Below are 17,270 nucleotides of genomic sequence, written 5' to 3' on the forward strand. Positions count from 1 at the left end.
CAAAACTTGCTAAGCACACTACAAGTTTCAAGACTACTCTTCTTCCCCGAGTTACACAAAAGGCAAGTGATTGTTCTACGTTACATCTCGTTTGGTGGTTTATCGTCCCGTTAATTCGCTGAGCAGGTGAGGTCGTTTTCTTATCCAAAAAAGGCTGGCAAGAAATCAGAAGCAACGAGTGAGGGGATACACGTGTAGAGGTCATGTGGGGTCTCATGGCTTTGTGTCTCCCTCTTAACGGAAATTTACTTATGCTCTTGTTAGAGATGACCAAGAGCATAAGTAAAGTTTGAATCAAGCCGTGACGCACATGCGCGTAGAAATCTCTCGGGCAGCGGGTGATCTATCTATCGATCCCATAAAGGGAAGCCGTGCGTGGGCTGGTATAAAAGGCGTGGGGTGAACATCGTCGTGCCATTCTCGGCCTCATGGCTGAGATGAAGTGCAGTATCTGTTCTTATCAGTTTAATATCTGATACGTAGCCCATCGGGCCACATGATATTAACCTAATTTCTTTCATGGGGGCAGCCCCCTTCCGGCAGCTTGCTGCCCGGGGGCTGCGCGCGTCGCCTCTGTTTTGCACTGCCTCAGAGGCCCGGCGCACCCAAGATAATTATATAAAAACTCCAAACTGGAAGGAAGGTCCTCTGCCTGCGCGCGCGCGAAAGAAAGAGCGTGGGATTTTGGCAGAAGAGAGCGAGATCGGATGGAGGATATGATGATGATCGCACACGGCAAAGAACGGAACGCCTCCTTCAAAAGCCCTGCGCTTCTCCCCGTCGTCGCAGATGATGCAGCAGCAGCAGCAGCAGCAGCAGCAGCAGCAGCCAGCGGAAGGTCCACTTCCCAATCGGGTACACTTCAATTCAAAATATCAATCCCCACTGACCTGACCCTTTGGTTGTTGAAGCAGCTTTTGAGTCTATGCAATAGCAATAATAGTCTCTATGGAGCTCCTGGTACTCTACTAAGTTCTGAGACTCCTCTTCTTCTGGTACTAAGGCATCTGGCCTTCTTGGTGATGCAGGTAGCGACAGTTTTCATAGGATTGATAAGACTCTACCTACCTTCACAAGCAAGGAAAACTTATGTTTGTTTGTGCTTCGCCGCCGTCGATGGATGGTGCTGTTACAGTACTGCATACAGGCCATTCACTCATTGTTGGTCATTGAAGCTTTTGGAAAAATGGAAAAAGGATTGCACACTCAATCTCTCCCTCCCAACAAACATAATACTAAAGTGGAGGCATTTTTCTCACTCATCACTCTTAACTGATTTCTCTTGCTCCGTATCTGTTATCCAGCTCACTGACTTGTCTTTGGAACACTGACTGAACTGAAGGAACTTGCATTTTCTCCTTGTGGGCTGCCACAGAAGATCACACAGATAGATGACCCTTCCTGCTTCCTGGTGGGCTGCTTGGAGGCTGCCAGAGCTGAGGGCTGCAATGCATGAAAGGTGTCATGAGTGGGGCTGGATCTACCCTTATACGGGGCCAGGACGAGGCAGTCGAGCAGGCCGACCAGCAGAGGACGACGCATGGGCTGGGCGGACTCCAAAAGTGCAAATTGCGGGCCATTTTGGGTTTTGCCCAAAACTGGGTGCACGCTTGGCCATGCTAGTGCATCCCAAGCTTGGTGCCAGACGGGCACGACACGACACTGCATGGTTTCGGGTCTTTGGTTCTGCACCTGTTCATAGTGCACATCCAAGTGCAGAATGCTGGTTGGTGGTGACAGACCAGCAACAATTTTCTTTCATTCACGGGATCGATAGACTACCTTCACAAGGAGAACGTATGTTAAGGTTTTCATTATATGTTTTGTGCTTTTCTTGTCGACGGTGCTCTGCTGCCTGTACCGGCAAGTACAGCCAGACAAGACCGCATACACGCCATTCAGAGGAGGCTGGCTGTGGACAGAAATGGCCAATGTTGGTCATTGAAGCTTTGAAAAAATGGTAAGGTTGCAAGTAAGTACTCTTGCGAGGGAAAAGGATTGCACACTAAATCTCTCCAAATTTTCTCTGTTGGCCCAAACATATACCAAAGTGGAGGCATTCTTCACTCCGGTTCGCGGGCTTCAAACTTTCCCACATACACGGCTCTCTGGTTCTCCCAATACTCGAGGTTACTCTTTGATGGAGGAGCCTTACAGGACATCATCCAGGACCATGTGGTTGAGCAGCTGAAGCTGCTACGACGATGGACAACACTAGTGGCATGATCTTAGCCACTGTGATGATCAGAGGGAAGCGGAAGAAGTCAAAACTGATTTCGGGTTGCTGAGACGTTGGAGGATGCCTTGCTGGCTTTTGGGGAACGTTTGTTCAAGGTGGCACAATTGGATGAGGTGGATGCTATTCTAAGCAACCCATGGTTGAATGCTCACGCAGGTGTGGTCTACCACAATGACATTCCAGGATAGTTCCAGCCAATAGAACCAAAGATAAAGATGATAAGGATGTACAGACGTCCACATCAAGGGGCCCTTCTGGGAGAAGAAAGAGGACTTTGTACTGAATTTTCCCACTCAGATTTTGGCTTCATATTCCTTCCACCTCATGTATCTATGCATGGGTTTACCCTTTGGTTAACTAGTGCACAATGCGATATGTGGCCCAACAATTTGGGTTACGAAGATAGTGGAGCCTCTGCTTGGGGCCGATTCTTCATCTCTACATTGTTAAATGCCCTATCTTCTGTCGGCCTTCTATATCCTCCTCACTCTTCGATGGGCGTGTTCTATAGCCACTATTTGAAGGGTTGCCTAAGGTGAAGCCGCATGAGAAGGACCTTATGAATGGGATCTCGAGATGAGAAAGATTTTTGGCAAGCCTTTAATGGTTTCGTCATAAATCATGGATCTATGGGTGGGTGGGAGAGATACTTGGGAATCTCCTCTTGCACTCTTTCTTCTGCATTAAATAATACGCTAGCAGGATTAAAATGACCTCGTATAGGGGGTCATGCTCCCATTGCAACATGGTTCTCTTGTTAGTATGGGGTGGGACCTCACCTCCTTGTGGTTTACTGCCCTCTTGCGAGACTAGGGTGGTTCCTTGAAAGCATCAGTGTTGAGGTCTAGTAATTCCATCTCCTAGGGCTGGTCCTCTTTCTTTGCTATAGCTCCTTGGACAACCTCAGCGTCCTTTGGTTGTTCATCAGTAGCTATGCCCAAGGAATTCCATCCCCTAGGGCTAGTCCTCTTTCTTTGCTGCAGCTCCTTGGAAAGCCTTAGCGTCCTTTGGTCGTTCATCAGTAGCTGTGCCTATTACAAGTAGTGCCACACAGATTATGCGATGATTGTCCCAAATGTCAAGCAGCTTGTTGAATGGACAACCAAAAATGTAAGTGCCTATCAGGTGATAGATGAGAGCCATGCCTTAACTACAATTGGAAAACGAGACATCCAACCTAGATGTATCGATTTGATCTAGCATTTTGAGATTCACTTGTCTTAGCTTCACAATGTATAGACATAAAGGTCCTGAAAAGCTGGCCCATTTCACAAAACCAAATAAGATTACCCAAGATCTATAAATGCCTTTTATATAGCTCTTGCATATAGCTGAGATGAATAAAAAAATGGCAATCATAAGAAGAAGCAAGAACTAGAAAAGGAAGGTACCCAAGTGCCTGCAAGCTTGGACTCATTAAGGTGGATGTGGAAAAGGATAGGCTGCTCCTGGAGGTGGCAGTCCATTTGCCAAATCTGCTATAGCATCATAGGCTCTCTAGGCTATGTTGCTAATGTTTATATATGAAGGATATGCCTTGGACTAGTCATGGAACTTGCTCATGTTCATCAAGATTTGTAGAAAGATGCCAACCATGCTGCCGATTACATACACCTAGTAAATATGATGATCAAAGGGGACATCTATATGAAGTAGAGAGCATATATATACAATCAAGAATTCATCTTATGGTTTTGAATTATCATACATGTAATGCAATCTTAAGAAATCTATGTACAGAGGTTGAAGTGCAGATAAAATCATTTTAAATATAGAGCCTACTGCCATAGTGGATGCAATTATGGACCATGCATAGACATGGATTCATGAAGAGGGCTTGACCAACAAGAGGGCCATATACAAGCCATTGCAAGCTAGTTCATTAGATTCTCCAACCTATGACCCAATCTGTATGGTAGTCCTCTACCACCATATTATGGTAGTGTGGTAGATTAAAGAACAAAGGTCCCTCACTCTCCCCTTCATCTTCAAGTGTCTTATGGCATGTTTGGCATAGGTGGACAATAATGGATCGCGTCATTGCCATTCTTGTTGAGAAATGTGGTATGCCAAAGAGCACAAGGAAGAGGTAGGGAGTGAGTTGAGTAGCCAAGAAAGTGCAAAGCCTAGCATGAAGCCACATGAGCAAAGGGATATATCCCACATTGATGTACAAGCGCAAGGGTGTACCTCCTCGTATAAAAGGGGGCCATTTCAAGCAATGAAATCATATCACTTGCACACATCTCAAGCCTCTTTGCGAGTACAAGTCTTCATCTTATAACCTAATTGTGCTTGAGTTTATTGCACACACTCATCATCATGAGTAAATTTAGATTACATCCACCTTAGATTCATCATATTAATCATGTTTAATTAGTGTAGTATTAGGGTTGACTAGGTTGACGTTTTGCTAGAAAGAGAGCTTGATCCATGGATTTCAACATGGGATCAGAGCCATCCCTCTCCCCATAACTTCTCATTAGCTAATCTTTACATAATTAGTACTAATTAGTGCTAATTTCATCATCAAGTTCACTAATCATCATCTTATCCTTTTTTTCCTTTTGTGGCCTAGATTTTTCAAGCTTCATTCTACTCATTCCCTTATCCATTTCTCAAGCTCTTCAAGCCACAACTCCTCCATATCAAGGTAACCTCACATCCTGGAGGATTCAAGAAAACTAGGTCGGCGCTGTGCGAAATCGTTGTTTTTTTTATAGATTGGTTATTTGAGCCATTCAATGAGTGCGCATCAAATTAGGACAAGCCCTCTTAGGAGCTTGCAACCCATTACCCAAGCACTCAACAGGTTGAATCTTGTGAGCATTGGTGCAATAGAGCGGCACGGAGAGAAGCAGATCAAAAGACGAGCTGAGCAAGCTCATTTTGCATTTTTTGTGTAGTATTAGCTTGATTTCTTGCTTCAAGAACCTTTATTACATTCATGGTAAGGATTCTATGCTAAAAGCCCTCTAAACTTCAAGCTATCCAAGCTCAATTTTTTCCTCCACCTCATTGCATTGCTAATCATCACACAATTAAGCATGCTTAATATCTATCATTAATTAATTAGTAAAAATTGGGTTAGTTGGGTCTCAAAATTGAAAGACTTAGATTTCTTTTGGATTAGGGAATATCCATTTGCATTCTAATCCACTAATATCCTCCGTCATTGCATAATCTTGCACTTTGCATGATTTCACTAGTTTTTGGTTAACTAAACATATCAAGCTTAATCACTTCTTTCCTTACATCTTAATCATTGCACTCAAACTTGAAAATCATTCTTTGCATGCTTAATCTTGTAAGAGAGTACAGACACTGCCATAGAGACCTGCCACCACAAGCTCATGGGGTCAGACCCTCTTATGGCCTTAAACATTGGAAAGTTCTGCAGAGCTTCTCAGCTCCCAAGGCCTTCGTGAAGATGTCAGCAACTTGATCCTGTGTGTTGATGTAGGCCAAGTCGATGTTGCTTGTTGCCAAGACTCTCTCCTTTGATGAAGTGGTAGTGTACCTCAATGTGTTTCATCCGCGCATGGAAAATTGGGTTTTTTGTAAACTGTATACTATTAAGATTGTTAAAATATATGACAACCTTTCTCTCCACATGCAACCCCAAATCAACAAGTAGTGTGCATAACCAAGTTACCTCATACGCTGCCACCGCAGCTCCTCTGTACTCTGCCTCTGTACAAGGCAACTATGGGTTGCTTCTTGCTTATCCATGTCACAGCAGCACTCCCCAATGAAAACATAAACCCACTGGTAGATCTCCTATCTGTAAAACTGCCAGCCCAATTTGCATCTGTGTACCCATATAGCTCTAATGGTACACTTGCTACATAAAAAAAATGCATAATCAATAGTGGTCCTCAAATACCAAAATGTGCATCGCATACTATCAAGATGTGGTTTACGTGAAACCTGCATAAACTAGCTCTCTAAGCCATCAATGTAACTCAAATCTGGCCTACTAATTGTGACATAGATCAAACTCCCCATAATCTTCCTGTACATAGTGAGGTCACTCCAACACATGACTTGCATTCGCACACTTTGCCATTTTGATCTAATGGAACCGAGATTGGCGTACAACCAGCCCATACTTGGACAACATGTACAATACATAATGTCTCTGTGATAGCCAAATACCATCAGGTGTGCGAACGACCTCATTGCCCAAAAAGTAGTGAAAATCTCCCGAATCCTTCATGTCAAACTTCCTTTTGAGAAGACTTTTCACATGCTCAATCTCTTCCCAGTTGTCACACACAACAATAAGATCATCTACATAGATGGTGATGATCACAATACCCTTATCACTCTTGTACACATACAAAGAGTGATCTGCATCTGCCATATAAAAACCAATAGTGACAAGATACTCATCAATCTTGTCATGCCATGCTCGTGGAGCTTGCTTCAGCCCATACAAGGCCTTACAAAGCTTACATACATACTCTAGGGTGACCTGTATCCTCAAAACCAGGTGGCTGATCCATTCTTCTCGCAAGTCACCATGCAAGAACGCATTTTTTACATCCACCTAATGTAAAAACCAGCCTTTAGTTATAGCCACCGTAATCATAGTTGCCATCTTTGCAATTGGAGCAAACGTCTCCTCATAATCAATCCCATGTGTCTACACATATCCTTTGGCTACCAATATAGCCTTGTACTTGCTTGTGCTACCATCATTGTTATGTTTCACCTTATACACCCACTTACATCCAATAGCTTTCTTGCCTTCAGGCAATGGCACCAAATCCAAGTCTCATTTCCATACAATGCATCCATCTCCTCATCTCCATAGCTTTTTCCCAATTTACATTTCCAATAGCCTCATTAAAACATGCGGACTCTAACTTTTTCCATATAAGCATAGTGATGTGCTACATAACCATCATAAGTAAACCTCTGCACACTAGGTTTTTGACTCTTCTACATCTTTGTAACTTTGCATCAATAAGAGAATGCCCTGCAGAAATATGAGGCATACCACAAGGGGCTCAACCACTTTCTCTTTGTCTTTATGTGATGTACCAACTACATTTCTAGGACTGGTATTATGACGCAGCTTGCTGCCACTCCATGGTCTATCAACAGAACCACTACATGAGGACTCTCCCAGTCCACTCAATGACTGTGATTGCTGACTTGCATTCTGTGCAACCACATTTCTACTTACATGAGCCCCAACAACATCTTCTTCAGTAGCATACCAGCTACTCAGCTCATCAAATACAACATTCCTGCTTACCCTCAATTCACATGAGGAGCCAAATCTTCCACTTTTTTTGGTTACTCTTACATGGTGGCCTTCCCATTATCTGAATGCACAACATCTAGTACATTCCTGCTCATATTTTTGTCATATGGAAATACATTCTTTGTTTGCTTTCTAGATTGGCATGCTTCACATACTTTTTGCACACCTTCAATCTTAAACTTAGGCAGCCCTTTCACAATTTCTTTAGTATGCATAGACTTCATTCTTTCCATATTGGCATGCTTCACATACTTTTTGCACACCTTTGATCTTAAACTTAGGCAGCCCTTTCACAATTTCTTTAGTATGCATAGACTTCATTCTTTACACATTTACATGCCCAATTCTCTTATGCCAAATGTCTGTATTTGTAACAACAACTAAACCATTTACAAACATTGCAGCACTCACTTCAATCGTATTTACATTTAACGTAAACATTCTGCCCACTTTGTTGCCTTTTGTTGCAAACTAACTTGCACTTATCTTTAAAGTCTTCTACATAATAACCATCTGCAAACATTGCTCAATCATACGGCAAACAAAAATTAGATTCTTTGTAATGTTCGGAACATGAAGTACATTTGTAAGGTACTCTACCTTACCATCTTGCATAGACAATGGCACATCTCCAACATGGACAATCGGATGAGCAGTGTCATCCCCTGTTTAACAAAACCTAGTCTTTCAAGGCTCTTCATTTCCTTAAACCACTCACCATGACTTGTCATATGGCTTGAAGCACCTAAATCAACATACCATACATCATCCTTACATGGTGCTACATCATTTTCAGACACAGCATTAACTACATGTTGCATAACAAACAACCTCTCATTATCCTCATTATTTCTGCTAGAGGAAGCATAGTTATTTTAATACACTTTTCCATTTCACATGTCATTCTGCTTTTTATAGCAAATCCAGGCTTACCATAGTAAAAATAGCCTCCTATATCATTATGCTTCTTATAGCAAATCCAGGCTTACCATAGTAAAAATAGCCTGGATTTGCTTCTTATAGCAAATCCAGGCTTACCATAGTAAAAATAGCCTCCTGTATCATTATGCTATCTTTGCCAATTACCATGACCTCTTTGACTCCCCCTACCTCTAAACTGGCCAGTTCCACCTTTGTGTTGTTGTGATTCATGGGATTGTTGTTATTGCTGCTACTACTGACCATAATTCTGATTACCTGTTCGGTCACCACCTTGGCAACGTCCACGACCTGTTCGGTCACCACCTTGGCAACGTCCACGACCTCTACCTTGTCCTCTGCCTGAACTTGTGTAGTAGAAGGTATGCTGCTCTAAACTATTTTTGTTTTATGAAGACTGTTGATCTTCACCTAAATTCTTCTCTTTAATGATCAGCATCATCGACACCAAATTTGTAAAGTTGGAAATATTTTCCCGAGTCTGAATAGACGTCTTGAATGCCTTGTATTTTGGCCCGAGACCACGTAGACGTACTTCCACCTTATCATCATCATCAACAGAAACAACAATAGATGCAAGGATTCCATAATGCCCGTGATCTTCAAGGCATAATCATTCACATAGATGTTCCCGCTTCAAGAGCGTGTGGTAGCAAGTTAGGATGAAGTCCCAAGTGATGTACTTCATGGATATCTTATGAGAGTAATCATAGTAATAGCATTAGGCCTCTTATAAGCCACAATTTAAGTGAGTGTGAACACTTATGGCCATGTATATAAGTGAATATCTCTCATAATACAAGGATACTCTCCCATTGTGCAATAGAGTCTTGCTCTTGCTAATCTCTCTCTAATGCATGCTAGTGAGTGTGTGTGAGTGATGTGAGGTGAGAGGAGGGACGAGTACACATAGTGCAATGCGGCGGTGTGACAACGCTCGGCAGAGACACAGTGGAATTGCTTCTCAAGGAGTTGTAGAGCTTGGAGACCTCAAGGGTTACGAGCTCGGCCATTGGAAAGATCCTCATGACAGTTGCGGTTCACCAGGTAATCTCTTGTTAGATGTGTTTCCAGGGGGGTTAGGGTAAGCCACTAACAAGAGAGGACACCTTTCTCTAAGTGAGAGTGAAAATTCTACACCCAAAATTCTAAGAGGAGATGTCATACCCAAAATTCTAAGAGGAGATGTCATCACCCAAAATTCTAAGTATTAAGTAAAGATGGTGAGAGAGGAAGAGACAGAGGGAAGAGACATTAGGGGAAGGTTGAGGTCTATAGGGGCCCTTTAAGCTGCCATATTATGATTTTAATGACTTTTTGTTAAAATGTTAAGTTTCTTTGACTTTAGATACCTTCTTGTTCTTCAAACGGCTAGACGTTTGAAATTCAAAGTTTCCCGCCAAAATTGAATTTGAAATCGAGCGAGCAAAACTATATCATGTGACATATCTATGGAAAGAGCTCGACGAGTAGATTCTGGATCTGTAATCTTCGACAAATTTTGAGCTCATATGTAGAAGTTATGGATGTCCGAAATTTCAAAAACTCCCCCCCCCCCCACTTTTTGGAAATGAAAAGTACAAAAAGGCATCTTTTAGAGAATCTTTTGACCACCTTTAATCACCCAACATTTTTGTATACATGGCATCACACGATTGGCTCTTTTCCTTAATAACCTTTTAATCACATGGCATCTTAAAGGGCCCCTATAGACCTCAACCTTCCCCTAATGAGAGGATATATTATGCATAGGGAAGGGGAGAGAGAGAGAGAGAGAGAGAGAGAGAGAGAGAGAGAGAGAGAGAGAGAGAGAGAGGGTGGGAAGAAGGAGAGGGAGGAAGAGGTTGGGAGGGAGATAAAGGGAAGGAGAGAGGGAAGGAGAGAGAGTGAGAGGGAGGGTGGATAAGGGAGAACCTCTTAACTTGTGTTGGTTGTTTATTAAATTCTTTCACCTTACTAAAATGTGTTTCTTATTAGGACTTCAAGGTTTTGCGTAAAAAAATAAGAATATTGGTATTTTTGGAATTTACAAAGTATTTATTGGTCTTTTTAGAACTTTTAAGGTTTTGCACTAAAAATTAAGAATATTGGTCTTTTTGAAATTTAACAAGTTTTATTAAACCTTTTTTTAAATTTTGATTAAAGCAACAAGATTTTTAATTCCACTAGAGATAACTTCAAGATCAATACTTGCTAAGCACACTGCATGTTTCAAAACTACTCTTCTCCTAGTTACACAAAAGAAGTGCTTGTTCTACGTCATATCTCATTTGGTGGTTTATCATCGTTAATTTACTTAGCAGGTGAGATCTTTTTCAATGTTGGGCACAGGCAACAAAATTGCTTGAGTAAATTATTTTCTTGGATGATTACCTCAAAGATATTGCTCTCATATAATTTATTTAAACCAACCCTTTTTTTGTATTGGTTTTTAGAAATTGATGTTTTTGAATTACTTTATAGCCTCAAATTATTATTACATTTTAATTACACATATGCACCCGCACACACAAGCTTTTATTCTAATACCCAGAGGATTTGTGTATCTTATACATATTTCTTATAATTTTTCTAAGGTTTTATTTGTTGTATCATTATCGTAAGCCTCTTCTTGCAATAATCCCCTAAGGTTTTTGAAATTGTATTATGTGCATGTTGTTTATTAAATTCTTTCACCTTTCTAAAATGTGATCCTTATTTACCTTAAGACTTTGAGGTTTTATGTAAAAAATTAAGAATATTGGTATTTTTGAAATTTAAGAAGTATTTATTACTCTTTTTAGGACTTCTAAGGCTTTGCATAGAAATTAAGAATATTGGTCTTTTTAGAATTTATTAAACCTTTTTTTAATCTTGATGGTTTGTCGTCCATGATTTGCAAGACCTCTGTAGAGATGGTTCTATTGAGCATAGGATGCTGAAAGGGGAAGCTCGAGGGGAAGCTTAAGAAGCTTTCCATATATCACGACATGAGTGATGATGATGCTCTTCCTTGAGCAAGTTATCTCCCAAATGATGTGGTGATGTCCTGCATTTTGATTTCTTTGTCAAAAACCTTGTTGTAGATGTCGTCTCGAAAATGCAAGCGACTCAAAAGCTGTGATAGTTGGGGCTCCTTTTTATGGATCAAGGATAAGGAAGGAGAGGGAGCCACGGTAGATGAGGCAATTCATCCGATAAGGTGGCAGAGCATTGTATCAGCACGAGAGAGCTCAAGGGTGCACGCTACTATGATTTCATCAAGAAAATGAGAGGCAGTGAAGGTGAAATGCATGTAAAAAGAGAAGGTGAGAGCTGTGTGTGGCTTTCTTAAAGGTACCGACCTTTTGTATGGCCTCCGTGATCCATCCGACATGCCTCTCCCTTTTCAACCTCCCAATGGCTTCCTCTCAGTGTATTCAACAAACAGATCATCTCTAAGTAGAAGGTTATTAACTCTCGATTTCCTAGTAGGAAACGAAGTCGGTTCCAGTTCCTCCCCATCAGTTTGCTCCATTGCAAGGGCGTATGATCGGAGATGGCCGTGCTAGAGTCTGTGGAAACCCTCAGAGGATGAGGGACCCATGATGCTTGTTGATCGAGGAACACTCTGTCTCAATACTGGAAGAAGAAGAAGTGATAACCCCCCGGACATACTTTTTTGAGCCTGCAATATCTTAAGCCTTTTCTTGTTGGGTGCATGCTTGGCCATGCCAGTGCATCCCAAGCTTGGTGCCAGACGGGCACGACACGACACTGCATGGTTTCGGGTCTTTGGTTCTGCACCTGTTCATAGTGCACATCCAAGTGCAGAATGCTGGTTGGTGGTGACAGACCAGCAACAATTTTCTTTCATTCACGGGATTGATAGACTACCTTCACAAGGAGAACGTATGTTAAGGTTTTCATTATATGTTTTGTGCTTTTCTTGTCGACGGTGCTCTGCTGCCTGTACCGGCAAGTACGGCTAGACAAGACCGCATACACGCCATTCAGAGGTAGTTGGCTGTGGACAGAAATGGCCAATGTTAGTCATTGAAGCTTTGTAAAAATGGTAAGGTTGCAAGTAAGTACTCTTGCGAGGGAAAAGGATTGCACACTAAATCTCTCCAAATTTTCTCTGTTGGCCCAAACATATACCAAAGTGGAGGCGTTCTTCACCCCGATTCGCGGGCTTCAAACTTTCCCACATACACGGCTCTCCGATTCTCCCAATACTTGAGGTTACTCTTTGATGGAGGAGCCTTACAGGACATCATCCAGGACCATGTGGTTGAGCAGCTGAAGCTGCTACAACGATGGACAACACTAGTGGCATGATCTTAGCCACTATGATGATCAGAGGGAAGCGGAAGAAGTCAAAACTGATTTGGGGTTGCTGAGACGTTGGAGGATGCCTTGCTGGCTTTTGGGGATTGTTTGTTCAAGGTGGCACAATTGGATGAGGTGGATGCTATTCTAAGCAACCCATGGTTGAATGCTCACGCAGGTGTGGTCTACCACAAGGAGCATATGTTCACATTCCAGGATAGTTCCAGCCAATAGAACCAAAGATAAAGATGATAAGCATGTACAGATGTCGCTTCACCCTTGGAAGCATGGTCAAAATCTCGATGGATGATTGAGTGCATTGTTTTTGGTGGCAAATGTGCATGAGCTTCAAGGATTTCGTGGGCCTACTGTGCTCGATCGATGTTTTGTGGAGCACTGTGCCCCAGAAACCAATCCTTTTGATGCGGTCGGGTGGTTTGCATGACCCCTATTGAGCAGGCTTTGTTAAAGAAGCTCAAATTTCTTATGTCAATTGCTCCCATCTTTGTGTTTTACCGGATTTGGAAGAATCCTTCACGATTCTCTGCAATGCTAGTGGAGGAGGAATTGTGGCAGTGTGATAGCAGCATGTACACCCTGTTGCCCATGAGAGTTGGAAGCTCCGTGGTGTTGAGATCCGGTATTCCAAGTACAACCAGGGTGGGCTGCTCACAATCCCCTTTGGAAGTGGTGCTACTATTTGTTTGGTTCGGTGTGTTGCATCATGAATCACATAAATATTTTCTAAGTCAGTCCCAGCTTGATTTATCTCCTTGCCAACTTTGGTTGTTGGCACATTCTTTGTTACTTCATCTTTGAGATTCATTGTGTGTGGGTAAGGAGTGTGGTTTTTGCTGAGTCAAAGGCCACATAATTTTGGCCGGGTGCTTTATAGGAGAAACCGCATGATGTTCGCGTCAGGACACCATGGTGAGGGCCATATGTTGGAGAAGTTGTCGTATCGCTTTTTTGGGCCTCACTTGTATAGTTTTGCCAAGTCTTTTAGAAGTTAAAGCTAGATTGACACCAAGAAAGTAGCTGACAAGCTGCATCCATCGTCAGTTCCAAAGTTGCCATGGGGGGGTATTTTTATGGACATTATAGTTGGGTTACCAACTTGGAGACTCTAGAATGATTGTATTCTTATGGTCATCATGATCGGTTGAGTAATCATACACACCTTCTTCCTTGCAAATCACATGCGAATGTTCAAGAGGTGGCTAGGCTTTTCATTATGGAGGTGTTACATTGAGTTCCGAAAAAAGATAGTCCATTGGGAGGATTTTGGAGGGCCTTGTTATATGGTTTGGGTATGAAGTAAATTACAATTCAATATTTCTTCCTTCCCCAAAGTGACAGGTAGACAGAAACACCATAATCTCAACATTGAGGTGTTAATGTAGGGAGCATTAGAAGAAATTTTACTATTGGTGGAGTATGCCATCAACGACACGATGCACACATCGATGAAGAAGATAGAGGAAAATTTAAAACTCCTCTGCGGCTTGGGCAATTTTTGTGAGAGAGACCTTGAGAAACAACCCTCTCTAGTTTTGCTTACTGAGGAAGGAGAATTGAAAGATATTTCTACCTTGGGCATTGCAACAACTCCCGTGTGCTTCCAAAGCCTTTAACAAACCTAATTTTAGAGTGTAGAGCATGGTAATGGTACTATTTGTGTCTCTATGGCCTCAAGAGTATCACTGCCACTCTGTGTGTCTCTATGGTCTGAAGAGTGGAGCAGGTAGCCTCTATCTATGCACCCACTCAAGCGTTATTGTGGGTCTACTCCTAAAGGTGCTAGAGGGAGGTAAGTCTTTCACGTGCACCCCGCAATGGGGTACATAGTGACACACAGGACCATTAGTGCAACGTTTGTACAATAGTAATACATTTTTAAGGAATATTTGTCGTACGTTGTGACCCCATAGAGGTCAATCTATAGGCAGTCATCTTAACTCACTTGGAGAACCCCATTAGATAAGTGCATGCAATAGTCAACCATAGGTTAAGTTTGCATCAAAAGCAGTAGCAAGTATGATTGGATTGCCTATGGGCTAGCCAAAGGCTAGCCCATGGCTATAGTTAGGGTTAGGCAGCCTTTACAGCCTTGGACAGCATGTCGGGCCAGCCGCCGACAAGCATCTGGAGAGTATGCTCCAGTTGACCAGCATATACAACAACATGTCTTGAGCATATGCAGCAGTCGGCTAGCCACCAATACTGTGTTCTCGACTTTCTCTTCTCTCTCTCTTGTTTGTGAATGAATGCTAGAGATCTCACCAATCGGTTGCCCAATCGAAAGATGTGAAGAAACAAGAAGAAAAGCTGAAGAATAAAAAAATAAAGAAGAATAGAGATGTGTGGTGGAACAAAGGGATAAGGAAGCCACACGCAAGTATTAGGAAGACCAACACGTTGTTGAGAAGAAGCCGATTGAGAGTTCCAACAAAGACTCAACTCGGAGGCTATCCAAATTCAACATCACCAGATGATGCCCCAGATTCTGGCATCCCTCCGTGAGATGGCTCCAAATACCTCGTCCTCCACCACCCCTACCACCACCGTCATACGAACTTCTCTAAACTTTAGTTAAGTGTGATCATGCTATTGTTACTCGGTTCATTTGTCAATTTGAAGCATATTTTCCTTTAGCAAAAATCATAGATCCACAAGACAAAGTCCATGTGGAAGCACCCCAACTCACTAGGGAAGTTGTTACTTGGTGGTAGCAATACCCCTTCACAGGCTAATATGGGCTCATAAGTTAGGGGTCCGCCCCTTTTTGATGTTCGATACCTACGATTGCTACGCTTGCCGAATGTTTTTGCTCTTTGTAGGTGGGTCCATTGAAGAGACTATGGTGGGGGGGAGGGCTTTAGCCACCATTGAGGAGGTTGTTTGGGCACCACGATTGGGCGGTGTGCTAGAGCCTTGATTTCCCATGGCTCATAATGATTGTCGCACGGTTGAGCAAGGTGCCGACAAGGGCACACTCATGCTAGGTGACCCATCGAGCAACAACCATTTCCTGAGAAGTCTAGTGAATTCCACTTGTTAGTGGAAGAAATGTTATACATCTAGCTAGTGGATTGCAACATGACAAGGTACACCCTTCAAAGAGTCTACCTATTAGTGAATTCGACATGTTAGTAGTGGAAAAAATGTTATACATCTAGCTAGTGGATTGCAACATGACAAGGTAGACCCTTTAAAGAGTCTGGAACCCTTTTGCCCTTGCAACGACATCTACCATCATGGGAGGGATTCAATTCCTAGATACCAAGCTAGGCAAGTAAACCAAGTTTAAATCTTGAAAGTAAGGCTAATGGATCTACGTTCAAAGAGAAACCATGCTTGCATTGGGTATAGCATAATTGGGAGCCTCACACTATTGATGTGACTTGACAACAAGGACTTTGCAGGCACAAAAATTTCACAAGGTCAATGATGGAGCAAATGCATCAAGGCCCAACCATTGTGTGCATATACGAAGTGGGATGTAGCTTGCATACAAAGGATGCATCCAATTTCACAAGGTCAAGGATGGAGCCAATGCATTGAGGCCCAACCATTGTGTGCATATCAAATTCTAAGGAACCAAAGAAAGTCCCTAGAAGATTTACAAGACTAACTCTACTCCCTAATACATATCAACCATTGTGTGCATATCAAATTCTAAGGAACTAAAGAAAGTCCCTAGAAGATTTATAAGACTAACTCTACTCCCTAATACATTAGTTTAAAGTCATGTTTCCTTGTTTGATGTAAAATATCAAGAAGACACCTGAGCCACAAAGGTATGCAAAACTAAAAGGAAACAAACATTGGGAAGAAGCAATGAATGAGGGGATGAACCGACTCCATTTCCTACTAGGAAATTGAGAGTGAATAACCTTCTACTTAGAGATGATCTGTTTGTTGAATACACAGAGGAAGCCATTGGGAGGCTGAAAAAGGAGAGGTATGTCAGATGGATCATGGAGGTAGTTTGCCAATGAAAAGGAGAGGTATGTCGGATGGATCATGGAGGCACGGATGCATACTGGCAACACCTCACAAAGCGACGACAATGTGAGCCATTTTGTCTAGGTAGTGTCTCCATAGTTTCATGAGACAAAAACAACTCCTAGTAACTCATTTGAATCCTTGACAACTTCCGCCACTTGTTCCAAAATGCTTTGTTGGACTTAGGGAAAGAGCATGAAGCCAAACTTAAGAAGCGTAGAAGGGCAATCGACTGTAACATCTTAGGCAAATGAAGACAGTTTCGAGGTCGAACTAGCCAAAGTCTAGTTCAATTCCAATCAGGCAACGAGTTTAAGAAAAAATTAGGATTTATTGATAGTGGCATGCATGTTGTGACAGTCTAATGTCCTATGAGACTTGGACCTCATTAGGTAGGCCCACAGTCACTCCCACCACTGCATAAGTGCATGGTTCAAGAAGGTAACTTTGTGTATGGGTACATGTAAGAGCTAACCTTCAGTATTGAAGACAACATGTTCGAGTCCACATTCTTCATGA

The 17,270-nt window shown here is 42.3% G+C and overlaps 1 protein-coding gene and 1 non-coding gene across 3 annotated transcripts in view; both read left to right on the forward strand.

Annotated features, from left to right (window-relative positions):
- Positions 1-412: 412 nt before the first annotated feature.
- LOC147611442 (U2 spliceosomal RNA) lies at positions 413-610 on the forward strand. The gene has a single exon (XR_015263841.1). It is a non-coding gene; the product is annotated as a U2 spliceosomal RNA (small nuclear RNA).
- LOC147611443 (uncharacterized) overlaps positions 444-17,270 on the forward strand; it is a 131,291-nt gene continuing 114,464 nt past the window's right edge. The window contains exons 1-2 of one of the 2 annotated variants that reach the window (XM_086784542.1): positions 444-855; positions 1,029-1,067. In XM_086784542.1, coding sequence (XP_086640668.1) covers positions 708-855; positions 1,029-1,067 — 187 coding nt within the window. In that variant the 5' untranslated portion in view covers positions 444-707. Of the gene's footprint in view, positions 856-1,028; positions 1,332-17,270 lie in introns of those variants that run through there. The other variant, XM_086784541.1, reaches the window with a different exon arrangement.

The sequence above is a fragment of the Cibotium barometz genome, chromosome 47 (genome assembly GCF_041138505.1).
Source record: "Cibotium barometz isolate CiBa-2024 chromosome 47, ASM4113850v1, whole genome shotgun sequence".
Lineage (NCBI taxonomy): Eukaryota > Viridiplantae > Streptophyta > Polypodiopsida > Cyatheales > Cibotiaceae > Cibotium > Cibotium barometz.